The 16486-nt window shown below is 38.0% G+C and overlaps 1 protein-coding gene across 1 annotated transcript in view; it reads left to right on the forward strand.

Moving 5' to 3' along the window:
- The window catches only part of LOC107583067 (uncharacterized), a 20387-nt gene extending 5285 nt beyond the window's left edge, over positions 1-15102 (forward strand). The window contains exons 3-9 of the mRNA XM_016269162.1: positions 233-398; positions 3926-4035; positions 4199-4362; positions 4483-4502; positions 7699-7835; positions 8051-8211; positions 8427-15102. Coding sequence (XP_016124648.1) covers positions 233-398; positions 3926-4035; positions 4199-4362; positions 4483-4502; positions 7699-7835; positions 8051-8211; positions 8427-13894 — 6226 coding nt within the window. The 3' untranslated portion in view covers positions 13895-15102. The remainder of the gene's footprint in view (positions 1-232; positions 399-3925; positions 4036-4198; positions 4363-4482; positions 4503-7698; positions 7836-8050; positions 8212-8426) is intronic.
- Positions 15103-16486: the final 1384 nt, after the last annotated feature.

Consider the following 16486-nt stretch of genomic DNA (forward strand, 5'->3'; position numbering starts at 1 on the left):
TATAAATAAATAACAAACAGCATTTATTTGAAATAGAAATTGTTTGTAATAATATACATGTCTTTACTGACACTTAGTTTGATCTAATCAGTTTAATGTGACATTGCTAAAATAAAAGTTTTAATTTCTTTTATATATGTCTTATTGACCCCAGACCTTTGAACTGTATTGTAAACGATTTCTTCCATTCATAATTTGTAATTTTTTGATTTCTTTCATTATGTGAATGAAGTCCTCCCCCTGAGATCCGGCGATGGGGTTACCTCAGAGAGACACTTCTGCGGTTCAAACGCACGCATGACTTCCAGGCCACCTTTGATGCCCTGTTGGATGGGGAATGGGTCAGTGGCTATTTCACTGGGCTGGGTTCACACCGACAGGAGCTGTTGAAGCAGCACGTGAGTATCATATCTTATCCAGAATTGCTGAATGTCCATTTTTTGGTTGCTTGTACACTTGTATAATTATCACCAAAGAGGAATGTAAGATGCTTGAATTGCTTTGAATGTGTAGCCGTTGTTGTGTCTAGTTTAGCAAGGATGATTTGCTTTTTCTTCAGCATATTTGCTTACATAATTGTCTTTGCTAGATCATTTATTTGCCGCCTTGACGAGTACAGTCTCTCTGTACACAAAAGGACTGTCCGGGACAAAAAAAATTGTTTGCCTAAGATAGACAAGGGCAGGGAAAAAATTGATTTTTGTGATTAATTAAAATCTTTAGGTGAACAATCCCGAGACTTTCTTTAAAGGATTAGTTCACTTCTGAATTAAAATGTCCTCATAATTTCCTCACCCCCATGTCATCCAAGATGTTCATGTCTTTCTTTCTTCAGTCGAAAAGAAATTAAGGTTTTTGAGGAACACATTCCAGGGGTTTTCTCTATATAGTGGACTTCAGTGGGGTTCACTGGGTGGAAGGTCCAAATTGCAGCTTCAAAGCGTTCTACACGATCCCAGACGAGGAAGAACTGTCTTATCTAGAGAAACGATCAGTCATTTTCTAAAAAATTAATACAAATTCTATACTTTTTAACCGCTTGTCTTGTGTAGCTCTGCAATGCGCATGCATACTCACTGGGTGGAAGGTCCAAATTGCAGCTTCAAAGCGTTCTACACGATGCCAGACGAGGAAGAACTGTCTTATCTAGCGAAACGATTAGTCATTGCAAAAAAAAAAAAATTGAATACAAAAAAAATTAAAACAAAAAAATTTCACTCTAATTTGAGAAAAATAAAACGGTATTCATAGGGCCCTACATATATCATGCATCTGAAGCTATAATTTTAATACTAAGCAACAGTGCATATTATATAGGGCCTATTTTATTTTTTTTTAAATGAAAATCTTTTTTTTTTGAAGGACCCAAGAAGGACCATGCACAGTCACTTTCCACACAGGCACAATTCATGTTTGGTTGAAATAATCCTTAAGCATGTAAATTTATAATTTCCTTCAGTTTAATTTAAATGTGCAATTAAAATAAATAAAAAATAAATGTATATTTTAAAGTTAAGAATTAGACAATTGCATAGTGAAAATGACTTCAAAGCACCACCTACTCTAATACTATTAAAACTTGTTTAAATGGGAACAAGGGATTTACAACATTAAAGAAATCCTTTATTTATAACATGTACATGAACAATCTAAAAGATTAGACACAACTATGGGACACGGTCGTGCAGCAGCGAGCAACAGTGAAAGAAACCTCAAGGCTGTAAATGTGTGAAATTGTATCCACCTTTTTCTTGTCGTATAAATGGGCGCGGCCATTTTTAAATTCTATGGGTCTGGCTTCTGGTCTCATCTGCGTCCACTCCGTCCAGCTATTTTTAGCTGAACAAAACAGTTCGTTTTGCTGCTTGATATTGAAAGTTGGTGTGTCTTATCATATTATTTTAATGTATTATCTGAAATTATGAACACACTGGTTTGTAGTGCAAACAGTTTTACCGTTTACTGCATGTTGTTATTATCCTCGTTATTTACCTATAGCGGCTAATGAACCGGAAGTCTCACCCATAGGCTTACTTCCGCGTTGAAGAAAAAGGTGGATAGGGCTCCATTCCTGTATGTTGCCTGGGGCCCCCAAATCACAAAATCCGCCCCTGCATACTCTGTGCATTCCCATTCGAAACAGTTAGGGTAGGTCGAAAAACCCCCCCATCTCCTCCAACTTCAAAATCGTCCTACATTGCTGCAGAAGTACCGACCCAATGTTTACAAAGTGAACGTGCAAAGAAGGTCAAACGCCCTTTACAAAAAAACGGTAAAACAGCGATGTAGGACAATTTAGAACGATTTTGAAGTTGGAGGAGAAAATGAGATGGGAGTTTTTCGATATACCCTAACTGTCATGAACCGGAATGCACAGAGTTCACGCGGAATTAGACAAGACGAGCGTTTGAGGTTAAAAAGTATATAAATTGTAATTTTAAATTTTTTTTGAAAATGACCTTCCACCCAGTGAACCCCACTGAAGTCCACTATATAGAGAAAAACCCTGGAATGTGTTCCTCAAAAACCTTAATTTCTTTTCGACCGAAGAAAGAAAGACATGAACATCTTGGATGACATGGGGGTGAGAAATTTTAATTCAGAAGTGAACTAATCCTTTAAAGCAGCACTATGTAACTTTTTCCTGTGTTCAAAATTTGCAAAATGTATATAATGAGCGAGTACTTCATGAATTCATCTTCCAAACCGCGTTTTTGTCTTATTCCGAATCACTACGGTACACTTATAATAAGTACTTCTATTTGGACTATTGTGGCCTGGTTGGGTCGTCTCCACTGCGGAGTAACACATACCTGCGTGAATCGCCATAGACATAAACTTAGAGAAGTAGCTCCGGTTGGAATGCTCTTCCGCGGGATGTGTGCAGTTATGTTTATTAACCGCTAGAGCACCAAAAGTTACATAGTGCTGCTTTAACTGAAAACGTTTAAATGATCAAAATTAATCTTTTGCAACTATTTGCTTTGTTCAACACCTGTTAGATCAGAGAGGAGAAGCCTTTCTTTCTTTCTTTCTTTCTTTATTTCTTTCTCTTTCTTTTCTTTCTCTTTCTCTTTCTCTTTCTTTCTTTCTCCCTCCCCTTACTCACTCTGTGCTTCTTATTTCTTATTTGTGCATCCTTGTTTCCTTTCTTCACTTCCATTTCTCATGTCTTAGCTCCAACCCCTTAGGATGCAAGAAAAGAAAATGAGGATGGAGGAATCAAAGCAAAGCTTATGGGTAAACTAGCTTGATGGACATCTCAATTCTCTAATTGCATCGTGAGGTGTAAGGAAGTTTTCAGGGGAGCTATGAGTGAGGATACACAGGTGTATCCTATGCGGAAGTCTTTCTTGTCGAAAAACCTTATGCGCATATAAATTCTTCTCCCCCTTCTTCACATCTGTCATAATTTTAATTAATGTTTTACCTTTGCAGTTTAAATGAACCATACATCTTATATTTTTCAACAGGGCACTTTGCTTTATTAATATATTAATAAATGAATATTTATAAAGAACCAAACTTTAACAACACAAGGGCAGATCTACTGAGCATAGCTGATGAAGCTTTGAAGTGATGCTTGAGTGATCAAGAATATTCCAGTGTACAAATAAGCTTTCCTTTGATTTCTCCGTCCTCATTTTCTCTCCTTGCATCCTGCCCTCACATCCTAAGGGATGGAGCTATGACTCGAAGAAAGGAAACTATAATGGGCAAATAAGAAATGAGAAGCACCCCTTTCTCCCTTCTTTCCTTCCCTCCATCCTTCCTTTCTCCCTTCCTTCCTTCCTTTCTCCCTTCCAGCCATCCAATTTTATTAAAGACTAGCACAGTGTATCACAATACTTTTATTCAAATAACATAATGTGTATGGCAGTGTCCTTTTTAAAAACTATTTGAACTTGCTCTTCATTTTCTTTAGATGTATCGCTATATGACAGCATTTCTGTTGGACAGTGGAGTGAGCATCGAGCCATGTAACCGCTATTCCTCTGAGACTAATGGAGCTAAAATCACATCCACCCGACACTGGTTAGAATCACTGCTTTTTTTTTTTTTTCCATAATTTTTCAGTTGTTCAAGATCAACATTTAAACTATGTTAATTATTAAATTCTAACACATAATAAACTGGTCTACTTTTTCAATTCTGTTGAAGACGGTGTTTAAAGATATGACAATGTTGAATTCTCCAGGCTTGTGGGAGAACGGGTGGAGGTCCTGCAGGGCTGTATAGCTGAGCTGAGCCCTGAGGATAGCGCTGTCCTCCGAGCAGGAGTGAATGACTTCAGTGTCATGTACTCGACGCGCAAGAGATGTGCTCAGCTTTGGCTGGGGCCGGCTGCCTTTATCAATCATGGTGAGAGAGCCCGTATGCATAAATGGATCCGTAATATTAATCTTTTTCAAAATACGGTCTTTGATAATGTACAGGATCTGATTACACTATTTTCTATTTTGTTTTTATTGCTGGGAGAAGACTGCAGACCCAACTGTAGGGTAAGATACTAAATGATTGCTTTTGCTTAACCAGCAAATCTTTTGAATTGCATACACTTTACACTACTATATATGTAGTGTATCTTGCAGCTTGAATGTCCATTTATGTACATTAGATTCATTAGACTTCTCTTTAAAGTTTAACTAGGTCTTGCTTGATCTGATAAAAGAGAGTAAGGCGTTTCTTTCATTTGCTTTCAGTTGTCATGTTTGTATTCACTCTATAATATATAAAACTATACCAGTTTTTCTTTAGTACAAATGACTGATTCGATACCTGCACGCAGTCGGCTGATGCGTGTGTGCACTGAGATGTGCTTAGGTACACATCTGTGTGTGATGCACCATCTTGGCATCTTGATTGTACACAGACAATGTCACAGTAGATCTGTGCAAGTGGTGAAATGCAGCCTAATAGACCTGTCACTGTCCGTTATTTCTTTAACAATTATCAAACAGCAGTATTGACAAGACAACCATTTACGGCTCATGTGTGGATCGCTTTAATAAGCCTTTTAAGAACACTTTGTTTCATGTCATTTGTTTCTTTGTTCCTTATCGAAGTGGCTTGTCTTGAATAATTGAGAAAGCAATGTTTCTCTCATTTAAACACTTGAAGGCTGTATGGTATTGTTTTTTATGTATTATTTATTTAAATAGTAAGGGGTATCAAGTGATTTTAACATTTTGTGACATTTCACTGGTGTTGGTATGTATTACTGAACCATGGTATCATTACAACCCTACCATGATAATAATGCAAGCGAAAGTGTTTACTTGGAAATTGGTGCTTGTTCTTTTAGAAAAACGTGAGACAATGTGCTGTTTTGTTGTAAAGCGAAGAGAGAAATAAGTATACTGATAAAGGGCAGTGATACAGAAATGAACATTTCTCCTGTATCATTTCTTTTCTTTTATCTGTATGCACCACTGATCTATATTATAAGTGCTATGCACATATATTCTACTCCGGTTGTGTTCATTTTAAAACATTGTACCCTTTACAGGATTTTAAAAAGCACTGAAAGATAATTTCAAACACTGTCCATTACTTTTACAGATAATTGAAACTAGTGCTGTCAAACGATTAAGATTAATCGCATCCAAAATAAAAGTTGTTTACATAATATATGTATGTGTACTGTGTATATTTATTATGTATATATAAATGCACACACATAGTATATTTTGAAAATATTTACATGTTTATATATTTATATTCTTCAATTTTATATTATGTATAAATATATTTAGTAAACAACAGTTTCAGTTTCCTGCCCTCAATTCCTTCCCAATTCAGTTTGTATTTATACATAATACATATACACAGTATATACGCATATATTATGTAAACACAAACATTTATTTTGGATGTGATTAATCGTTTGACAGCACTAATTTAAACCTAGCTCATATTTTTAATTTTAACTATTTGTATCAGTTGTCATGTTTGTATTCACTCTATAATATATAAAACTATACCAGTTTTTCTTTAGTACAAATGACTGATTCGATACCTGCACGCAGTCGGCTGATGCGTGTGTGCACTGAGATGTGCTTAGGTACACATCTGTGTGTGATGCACCATCTTGGCATCTTGATTGTACACAGACAATGTCACAGTAGATCTGTGCAAGTGGTGAAATGCAGCCTAATAGACCTGTCACTGTCCGTTATTTCTTTAACAATTATCAAACAGCAGTATTGACAAGACAACCATTTACGGCTCATGTGTGGATCGCTTTAATAAGCCTTTTAAGAACACTTTGTTTCATGTCATTTGTTTCTTTGTTCCTTATCGAAGTGGCTTGTCTTGAATAATTGAGAAAGCAATGTTTCTCTCATTTAAACACTTGAAGGCTGTATGGTATTGTTTTTTATGTATTATTTATTTAAATAGTAAGGGGTATCAAGTGATTTTAACATTTTGTGACATTTCACTGGTGTTGGTATGTATTACTGAACCATGGTATCATTACAACCCTACCATGATAATAATGCAAGCGAAAGTGTTTACTTGGAAATTGGTGCTTGTTCTTTTAGAAAAACGTGAGACAATGTGCTGTTTTGTTGTAAAGCGAAGAGAGAAATAAGTATACTGATAAAGGGCAGTGATACAGAAATGAACATTTCTCCTGTATCATTTCTTTTCTTTTATCTGTATGCACCACTGATCTATATTATAAGTGCTATGCACATATATTCTACTCCGGTTGTGTTCATTTTAAAACATTGTACCCTTTACAGGATTTTAAAAAGCACTGAAAGATAATTTCAAACACTGTCCATTACTTTTACAGATAATTGAAACTAGTGCTGTCAAACGATTAAGATTAATCGCATCCAAAATAAAAGTTGTTTACATAATATATGTATGTGTACTGTGTATATTTATTATGTATATATAAATGCACACACATAGTATATTTTGAAAATATTTACATGTGTTTATATATTTATATTCTTCAATTTTATATTATGTATAAATATATTTAGTAAACAACATAACATTTTTCTTAAATATATACATGCATGTGTTTGTATTTATACATAATACATATACACAGTATATACGCATATATTATGTAAACACAAACATTTATTTTGGATGTGATTAATCGTTTGACAGCACTAATTTAAACCTAGCTCATATTTTTAATTTTAACTATTTGTATGTGATTTCACTCTCTCTGTGTTTATAGTATTATTATTATTATCATTAACTCATTTCCATGTTTTTTTCAAGTTTGGGTTGTTGTTGTCCTAAATGTAAATACATTGACTGACTTATACAAAAAAAAATACACTACTGTTCAAAGATTTGGGGTCGGTAAGATATTTATTATATATTAAAGAAATTAATACTTTTATTTAGAAAAGATGCATTACATTGATCAAAGTGACAGTAAAGGTATTTATAATGTTACAAAATATTTCAGTCCTTTTAAACTTGAAAAATCTTACTGACTTCAAACGTTTGAACTAAAGTTTATTAGTGAACATGTATGTAAATTGTATTTTTTATTTTATTGTATTATTTTATCTGACTTCAGTCCTAACAGGGCATCACCCTTTTTTTAATTACATTTCCTTAATTTGTTTTCACTTGTTTCCCGGCATATGACTAAATAGATTATAGGCAAACAGTGTATACTGAAAAGTAATTTGCTCATACTGTTTCTGTTCCTCCTATTAGTTTGTCCCCGGAGATAAGAATGGAGCTTGTATAAAAGTGGTGCGTCCCATCTCACCGGGGGAGGAGATTACCAGTTACTATGGGGACAGCTTTTTTGGAGAGAATAATGAAATGTGTGAATGTTGCACATGTGAGAGGTGAGCGAATATACGTTTATACTGCTTCAAGGCCAATCTGCTGTGGGTATTATAGTGATGCGGGATCTATAACGCACAATTATCTCAATGGATGCTTGTAATTGGTCTGAACTTTATCAGGGTTTAATGTCAATTAGGTTTCTAATGACAGAAATACATTTAAAAGCCTTTTAAATCAGCTTTTATCACAACTCTAATGATGCCAATCGATGCAGGAGAGGAGAGGGATCATTTAAGAAGAGAGACCAGTCACCAGATGTGGCTTGCTCTGGGGATCCTTCAGGACAGAAATATGAGTTCAGAGAGACCGACCTAAGGCTTAACAGGAATAGGGGAAATGGCACCCCAAAGCCATTTCTCACTGTATCAAACTCAGGTATGCTTGTTATGCCATTCATATTTAGTTGTTTTCTTATTACTTGTGTCCTGGAAAAAAATGTATATGTTCTGAGTGTAAAATTACAATGGTTATAATTAAGCATCCCATGCAATTTCCTAATAAAGTGGTAAAAAGCCTGTATTGGCATAATCTCATTATGGCCAACCGCTTAACTCTGGATGTCTATTCTTCTTGTCTCATTCTCTTGTCAGCCTTGCCAATTAGGAATACATATTCCCAATGGACAAAGAGGAACTCCCTTGTTTTGAGCAAGATGAGAAAGACTGATAGGTGGAGGAGGAGGGAGGAGCATTGCAAACAGGTGGAAAAGAGGACACAAAACCTCTTATCATCTTTGCCTCACCTCAAGCTAAAGGAGCTGAGCATTTGCCTCTATCAGCACAGCACAAATTTCCTATTAAGCTGTAAGGACCCCTTGAGCAAAGAAAGGGCCCTGCTATACCTAATTGAGAAAGAGCGACCAAAACCAGAGAGGATCACAAAGAACAGCAAATCTGTCTCTCCACCTCTCAGTAGTGCCAACATGAATGGACCAGAGGAGAGGAAAGATGAGGATGGAGAAATGTTAAATGGAGACCCCGTTATTAGATTTAAACCCTTTACTCTTGGATGTGTTTCCAGTGTACATGAAAGAGACAGCATGAAGGCCAAGGGAGGTAACATTGATGTATCATCTGTCAGAATTGTCCACCAGGGCATTTCCTCAAGGACCAGGAATACCCTTCGTAGTCGTCTGAGCAGTCTCCAGACAAGGAGGCGATCTAAACTCTCCAGATTCAACAAAAGGAGGACCAGACTGATCAAATCCCATTCTAAACTCTCTACAGGGCAAAACGAATGCTCTGACTCGCAGACACGAAATGGGAAGCGGCAAAAAAGAAGCGAGGTTGCGTCCACGAACACTACTAACCCTGTTTTAATCTCTCCAGGTAAACCATGTAATGATAAACATGTACACGTTGATGGAGACGCTGGGACTAACAGTGACAAATCATCACAAACAGAGAGCACGGTGATCAGAGAGATGCAGCAGAGTGCCTTTAGGGATTGCCTCAGGGAAGTGGCTGGTGATGTTAGTGCTTGTGTAGCTTCAGAGACCTCAGGGGATAACAAGCAAAACCACAGGCAGTCTGTCTCTTCTAGCGCTGTTAGCAATACACCCTCCTTGTCTTCACCATCTCTTAATAGTCCTGTCTCTTTCCACTCAGGGTTAAATCGTTACCTCAGAGTCAGTCTGGTCAGGGTGGCTATCCCAGGAAAGCCAGAGGATGAAAGTACAGGTCAGAGGGAGGCAGACAGTAGAAGAGACAAGGTTACAACACCAGCAGCAGCGTCAGTACAGCAGAGCACAAAATTTAATGGGAGCAAAAACGGCAATAGACAAGGTAAGAAAGGGGTGAAGGAGTTGTATTTCACACCAGTAAATATGGAGAGTGCAGATAAGTACTTAAAAGTAACATGTGATTTAGAGACTGGCAAAAATACAGTCATACAACCTGTTGCAAAAGAACTTGTGGATGCGTACGGTAAGGATAGCCACAGTGAGCATGAAATTGAAGGCAAGCAAGATAATAAATTTGTAACGGTCGCATCTGTTGAAGTTACAATTCCCAAAAATTCAGAAGTTGCTGAAAAGAAACGGAAAAGAGCCGATAAGGATGAGAAACAAACACATGTTGAACGCATACCTGAGGTGCAGGATAAAGAAAGCACGATCAAGAAGCAGGAAGAAGTAATTGTTGAAGACGATCACTTGAAAAAGAAAGTGGTAACAGCACGTTTTGGTAGCAGGACTGTTGTTGTTAAAGAGGCAAGGGTACTGCTGAAGGATATTAGAAAGAATTTGAGTTGCAAGTTTAGTCAACAAGATAAGGACGCTAATGACCACCAACCTCCGTGCAGTTACAATGATAAAAGAGAAGCTGATAATATAAAGACACTATCACTTATTGACAATAAAGAGACAAAGGACAAGCATGAAGCACTTAATAATGGGAATGAGAACCCTAATAAAGGACTCACGGCAGCTGATCATCCAAATATACATGAAGATACTCAAGTGAAACAGTCAGAAAACACTTTGATTTCCTCAGAACCTCTATCCATGTGCAAGGTTTCTCTGGATCACAGTCCCCAGAGCAGCATTCCCTTAAAGAAACGAGCATTTCGAGAATCGCTTGATACAGACCCAGAACAGGATGTTAATGTACCTGCAACGCCATGTACTGATGTCAGTAAAGGCAAAGAACCCAATTCAGACAATCTGTTACCTAAGCCAAGCGAAAGCAGCAGTGTGGATACAACATTGTTGAAACATTCAGAATCAAGTTTAACTCTCAAAGGCAATGTTGGGTTCAAAAAGCGTGGCTCATCCAAGTTGATAAAGACTTCGTCTAAACAATACTGTAAAGCTCTTCAGAGTGCTCATCGTGGACCAGGGAGAAGCAATGTCAGAGTTCCTGAATGCAGAGAGGGCACAAGTAATGTACATGTTTGTGAGAGGACAATCAATGACCCTAAGCATGAAACATCTAAAATGACAGAAGCAGTCAATTGCAACGTGGGAGAGAAGAACCAAGCGAAAAGTGACAAAGGAGTAGAAGGAAGAAATAAAGGACCAGGGGACTGTGAGATTACAGATAATATTGAACATGCCATCAGCGATGAGTTGTCTACCTCAAATGTTTCGGATAACACGGAAGAAGAGCAGAAGCTTATCCGCAGAATCCGCCTTAAGAGGAAGAGGGGAAAGGAGTGGGCAATGGAGTGTACGGATGAGGCAAAAATTGTTGCGGACAAGTCAAGCCCACAGCAATGCTTGGCTTTAGTTGACCCTTTTAGGGCCATTTTGGATTCTGTCTCAATTTTAAATGCAGAAATGGAGAGGATTCGGGGTCATGGGGAGGCCGATAACGGCGTAGGTTTGGAGAAAGCCACCAAAGCAGTTCAAGACGTGCTGGAACATTGCAGAAAAGAATGTGCAGCTAAGCCATGTAAAAGACAGCAAAAACTATCGGCTGTTTGCATTAACAAGAAGAATGTTAGTACACCAAAAGAAATTGTTCAAGACAGTAGTGATGTTACCGACAAGCAAATACCACAAAAATCATCTGATCCAAAAATTGAGGCAGACATTGATGACATTAAACCGTTACCTCTGATTAGATTGTGCAGGAGAGCTGAAGGCAAGTGGGAGGTGGAGTGGAAAGAAGCTCACAATGAAGATGGGAGCACCGATACTGTGCACAGGGAGCCAGAGAAATTAACATCTGTCTTCTCTACAGCAGCAATAGTGGAACAGATGCCTCTCGGCAATGTTAAAGACGAAAACCCGTCTCAGTGCCAGCAACTAATGGCGGGGCGTAGTTGTACCAAGGGGACAGAGACCTTCAGAGATCCACTGAGTTTTGAGACTTCACCCTTACCATTATCCCTTTCACCTTTGTCACTTTACTCTCCCTGTTATGATGGGCTGGCAGGAGTTAGTAATGTCAGTGGGAGTATTCAAGCAAAAGAGAATGTAAGAGAGCAGGTGTCAGACAATTTCGATAGTCTTAAGCCTGGAGTTAGTAGAAGTGACAATAAAGAAAGCAATGACATTTGCTTGAGTCACAATTTGTTACAGATTAATAAAAGTCTGTCAAAACTCCAGGCTCTGAGCCAGTCACAGGTATGCGAGAAAAGTGTGCCCACTATTACCAGTGTAGCCGCCTCTCAGATTCAGTCTCCTCCCATTTCTCCCTTTTCCACCGATTGTGGCTTTAGTAACTATTCTGAAGATGTGCTTGAGTTTCCATGTTTAAATCTCGAAAGCTACGATCAGATGCCTGCACAAAACAACTTGGCAGGCTCTTTAATAGATTACTATCCTGGTGAACCACATAACACCGGGTCCTTCAGCAGCCCCTTTTCCCAAAGTCCCACTGATGCATGGGATCCGGAGACCCCTTACCTAGGATCCCCAAGCCCAGTGAGTAACTTCAGTAGTGATGAGGAGCTAAGTTTCCCGGATATTGTCTTTGCTCAGTCTGACACATCCTCATCTATTGGTGCATCTCAACTCAGTCTCTTTAGAGATAAGCTCTGTAATACAGCCACGAGTTCTGCTCCTCTTCAAGACCCCGAGAAAGATTTGTACTTGTCTGATGGCGAGTTGTCAAAAACTCCCATAGAGCTCCAGGTCCAGGAAGTTTCAGCAACACAGTTTCTCCCCAAAGACTTGACAATGTTTAACAATGCATCTACAAGTGCTAAACAGCCTGGGCATCCAAATTCACGCCTGCATCCTCAGGATAAAAAGTTAAACTTTCTTGATTCCATTGTTAACTTGAAGTCCTCTGAGTCAGGCCTTGCTAAAATTGACGTTAAAGACTATGGACCTCTCAACCTGCGTAACTCAAAGGTTAAATACGAATCTGTCTTTCCAAACCAGTCAACACAAAGTCTACATGGTGCTGGACCTCAGAGTAGCCTTGTTACACCCTTCCATGCTGATTATCCAGGTGCATTCAGCTCTGGTAATGCACTTTTTCGTAGCAATGACAAGAAGCTTCCTTTTTTTTCAAACCCCAAGAATGTCTTGAAAAACGAGGAAGGCCAGAATGCTTGTCGAGTTTCTGTGGCTGCAGGCAGCTCAAAATCTCACAACAACCTGGAAAGCATCTATGCTTGTCCAGGTCCATCAAGCTCTCACAGTGGAAAAGAGTCTTCTGCTAGATGTCCTAATGCTGGGTTCTCAAGATTGGCTGAAAATCTGCAAAAAAATCCAAAGAATGTCCCTTCCAAACAGTACCCTGCTAATCCCGGTCCGCAAGGTGATCGCATTCACCCTGTTTACTTTATCAGCTCTAGCAAAACCACAACAAACTTTTTCAAGAACAATGCAGGCCTAAAGTCCCAGATCTCAAGACATGATAAAGATCCATCTCTGTCCTCCGCGTTTTTATTTCCCTCATCTCAAGGTTCTCAATCTTACAGTACATCACAAAGCAAACTCTCAAAATTGGAAAAACCCCATGCTGTTGTGGCTCCCACTCAAAACACTCAACTTTCTGGAGTGTCTTCTATCCAGCCCAATAAGAATCAGATGTGTTCAAACATTTCTCACTGTGATTCTTCTGATTTCAACTTCAGCTCCTCTCTTTCACCTCCTGCGTCGCAGCACAGCAGTCCTCATCTGGGATACAGAGAATCCTCAATCCATGGGGTCCCTTTGATTAAAACTCAGTCAACTACCTTTGAACACAGTCAAACTCCTCACCAGTCTTATGTAGTGAACTTCACCGGAGATCATTCTCTGACACTGGGCTACAGTGAGGATGGTGAAAGCTTGAATTATTCTGGTTCAGGACCTGCAAATTACACTTATCATTGTCTTATGGAGCCTTCGGGAACTCAAGGAAGGCTGGTTGTAGAAGCGTGTGGTCCCTCAAACTTCTCACCTCCTCCCTCTGTGAGTAGGTTTGCAGGGTCTAAAGTCCACGCAGGCCAAAACAGTAAGGATCAGCAGCATCAGGGGACAGGAACTCACTCATGTAATTCTCTACACTTCTCCACCTCCCACTCGCAAAGCACCCCCATAACGGAACGCAAGCCTAAGAGACTTAGGCTTGTGGTGACTGACGGTACAGTGGATCTGGACCTACAATATACTGATTAATAACGACCATTTGTCATTGATATGCTGAGACTTTATTTATTTCAAACAACTTCAATGTAATATGTTCTTTTTGTTTTCATTAAACTTGTATCATGTAAAATGTCCTGTTCTTAGCATCGAAACAGATTTTCTTGAAATATTTAAATACATATTTTTATTAGCACACTTGCTCAGTTATTTGTATGCTACATGATGAATTTTCTTTAGTACCTTATTATAGAAGATAATATTTTCATGCTAGTGGTTCTGTATTAAAACCGAGAAAAATAGATATTCTGTTCGTCCTGTAGTACATTAGACTTGCCACATGGTGGGGATGTTGTTCTCCACAATGTGAAAATTCTGTTTCCTCCTAGCCTTTTCAGTTCGGAGTTGGCAGTCTAGATTGCAGAACATGTGACCGATCATATGTGAGAAAAAGAAGTGTGGCTGGCAACTTGCACAGTTCAGTGGGGTAGCACATGAAGGACCAGAGCAGGGAGCGTGTGTTTTAATTTAGGGTTGTTTGAAAGCCCATTTGTCAAGTTAAATGAGAGTGTGCACCACTGACTGCACAAATATTTGTGAGACATGTGACAAACATACTTTTTGAGCAGCTCTCATCCTGCAGCAGCTGCTACATTAAATGCATACAAATCACGGCAATTTCAGCATCTTTACCACCTGTTATGTCATTTATTTGAATAGACTCCCATCTTTTCCACACAAATCACACGCACTTTGCAAGCACAAATGAGTTTTGGCATTGGATGCCCTTTTTAACATCAAACATTTGTCTATATCCGCTTCATGGGGTTTTGTATCATATTGGGCATTGCTTTGGTACATTGGGCCAATGCATAATTAATTAGTTACCACTTGTATTACTCTAGAGAGATGTTTAGTGCCCTTTGGAGCTGATCCTTGATCAGACTCACTTAACACTTACAGAATATTGTTACGATAATGTACTGTAGTCCTACAGGTCACCAAGACCCAAAAGCTGACATCATCTCCGACCGTATATATTGTGTTGGGGTTTTTTTTTACCTCCCCAGTACATGTCAGATATGAAATACGTTTGATGGTTTCTTCTCAGTTTTAATAGTTGCAGACATGAGAGAGCCCTGGGCTATCCTACATGTTTATAACGTAGTTTGTGTTAAGCCTTGGTCTATGAAAAGCCAGTGTATTATATTTATTTTAATATGTTCTTAAAGGCATAGTTCACCCAAAAATGAAAATTCTGTCATTAATTACTCACCCTCATGTCATTTCAAACCCATAAGACCTTTGTTCATCTTCGGAACTCAAATTAAGATATTTTTGATGGAATCTGAGAGCTGTCTGACCCTGCATAGACAGCAATGCAACTGAAATGAGATCTGTAAAATAATCCATGTGACATCAAGGGTTCAACCGTAATTTTATGAAGCTACGAGAATACTTTTTGTGCGCAAAAGAAAAAAAAAAAGACTTTATTCAACAATTCGTCGTCTCCGTGTGAAAAGTGGTTATTTTTTTCTTTTGCGCACAATGTATTCTAGTAGCTTCATAAAATTACGGTTGAACCACTGATGTCACATGGATTATTTTACAGATCTCCTTGCTGCATTTCTGGACTTGGGAACATTTCAGTTGCGTTGCTGTCTATGCAGGGTCAGAAAGCTCTCGGATTTCATCAAAAATATCTTAATTTGTGTTCTGAAGATGAACGAAGGTCTTGCGGGTTTGAAACGACATGAGGGTGAGTAATTAATGACAGAATTTTCATTTTTGGGTGAAGTAACCCTTTAACATGGTGCTTCAATATAACTGAATTTTTTGATTGTACTGAACTTAATGTATATTACCATTTTTTTAATATCTACAATTCAGATGTATTTTTTCCGGTATGTCTTGTATGGCCATCCTGTTTGTTACTTAGGACATTTGAGATAAATTTTAAATTGTAATGTTCAACTGTAAAATTGTAAAAAAAAATGAATGCAATTAAAGTGAAACGATTTTAAATGAAACTGTTCATGGTATTTTATCTATCTATCTCAAAATGAATGTTTCTTTTGGAAAGGGTAATTCTCTCATTCATTCTTATTGATTTATTATTATTATATTGATTAGGCCTTGTATGGTTTTATTAGGAGATTAATCTGACTGAAGAGTCTATATATTTCCTTTTTCAACTCATTTAAGCCATTTAAGTTTCATCAGTGTTCTCAAAGAGTGCTACCAGTAGATATTTCTTCAAGGTTACAGGTATTTTCTGCAGTGTCTGAATTGGCCTAATTGCTGCAAAGACTATATAAATGACTAGCCATAGGAGAGAGAAGGGAACATTAAAATAATCTGTATATCATCTACTCGCAAACACATACAAATGCATAAGCATTTGACGTGTTCCACCCACAATTTATCTTTATCGTCTTTTATCAATCACTGCTGCTCATTCAGATTTAACCCGTCACTAAGCCTTTTTTTTGTTTCTTCACTTCTTTTCATCTTAATCTGGTTGTTTGCACTGTCTTGCATGCATATTTAAAATGTGCACTTTATTTTTCTGCTTTCCTAATTGCTTACAGCTAATCTTTTTGATGTTTTTTCCTCCTCTTCTTT

This window comes from Sinocyclocheilus grahami, unplaced genomic scaffold (assembly GCF_001515645.1).
Source record: "Sinocyclocheilus grahami isolate Dianchi unplaced genomic scaffold, SAMN03320097.WGS_v1.1 scaffold49.1, whole genome shotgun sequence".
Taxonomy (NCBI): domain Eukaryota; kingdom Metazoa; phylum Chordata; class Actinopteri; order Cypriniformes; family Cyprinidae; genus Sinocyclocheilus; species Sinocyclocheilus grahami.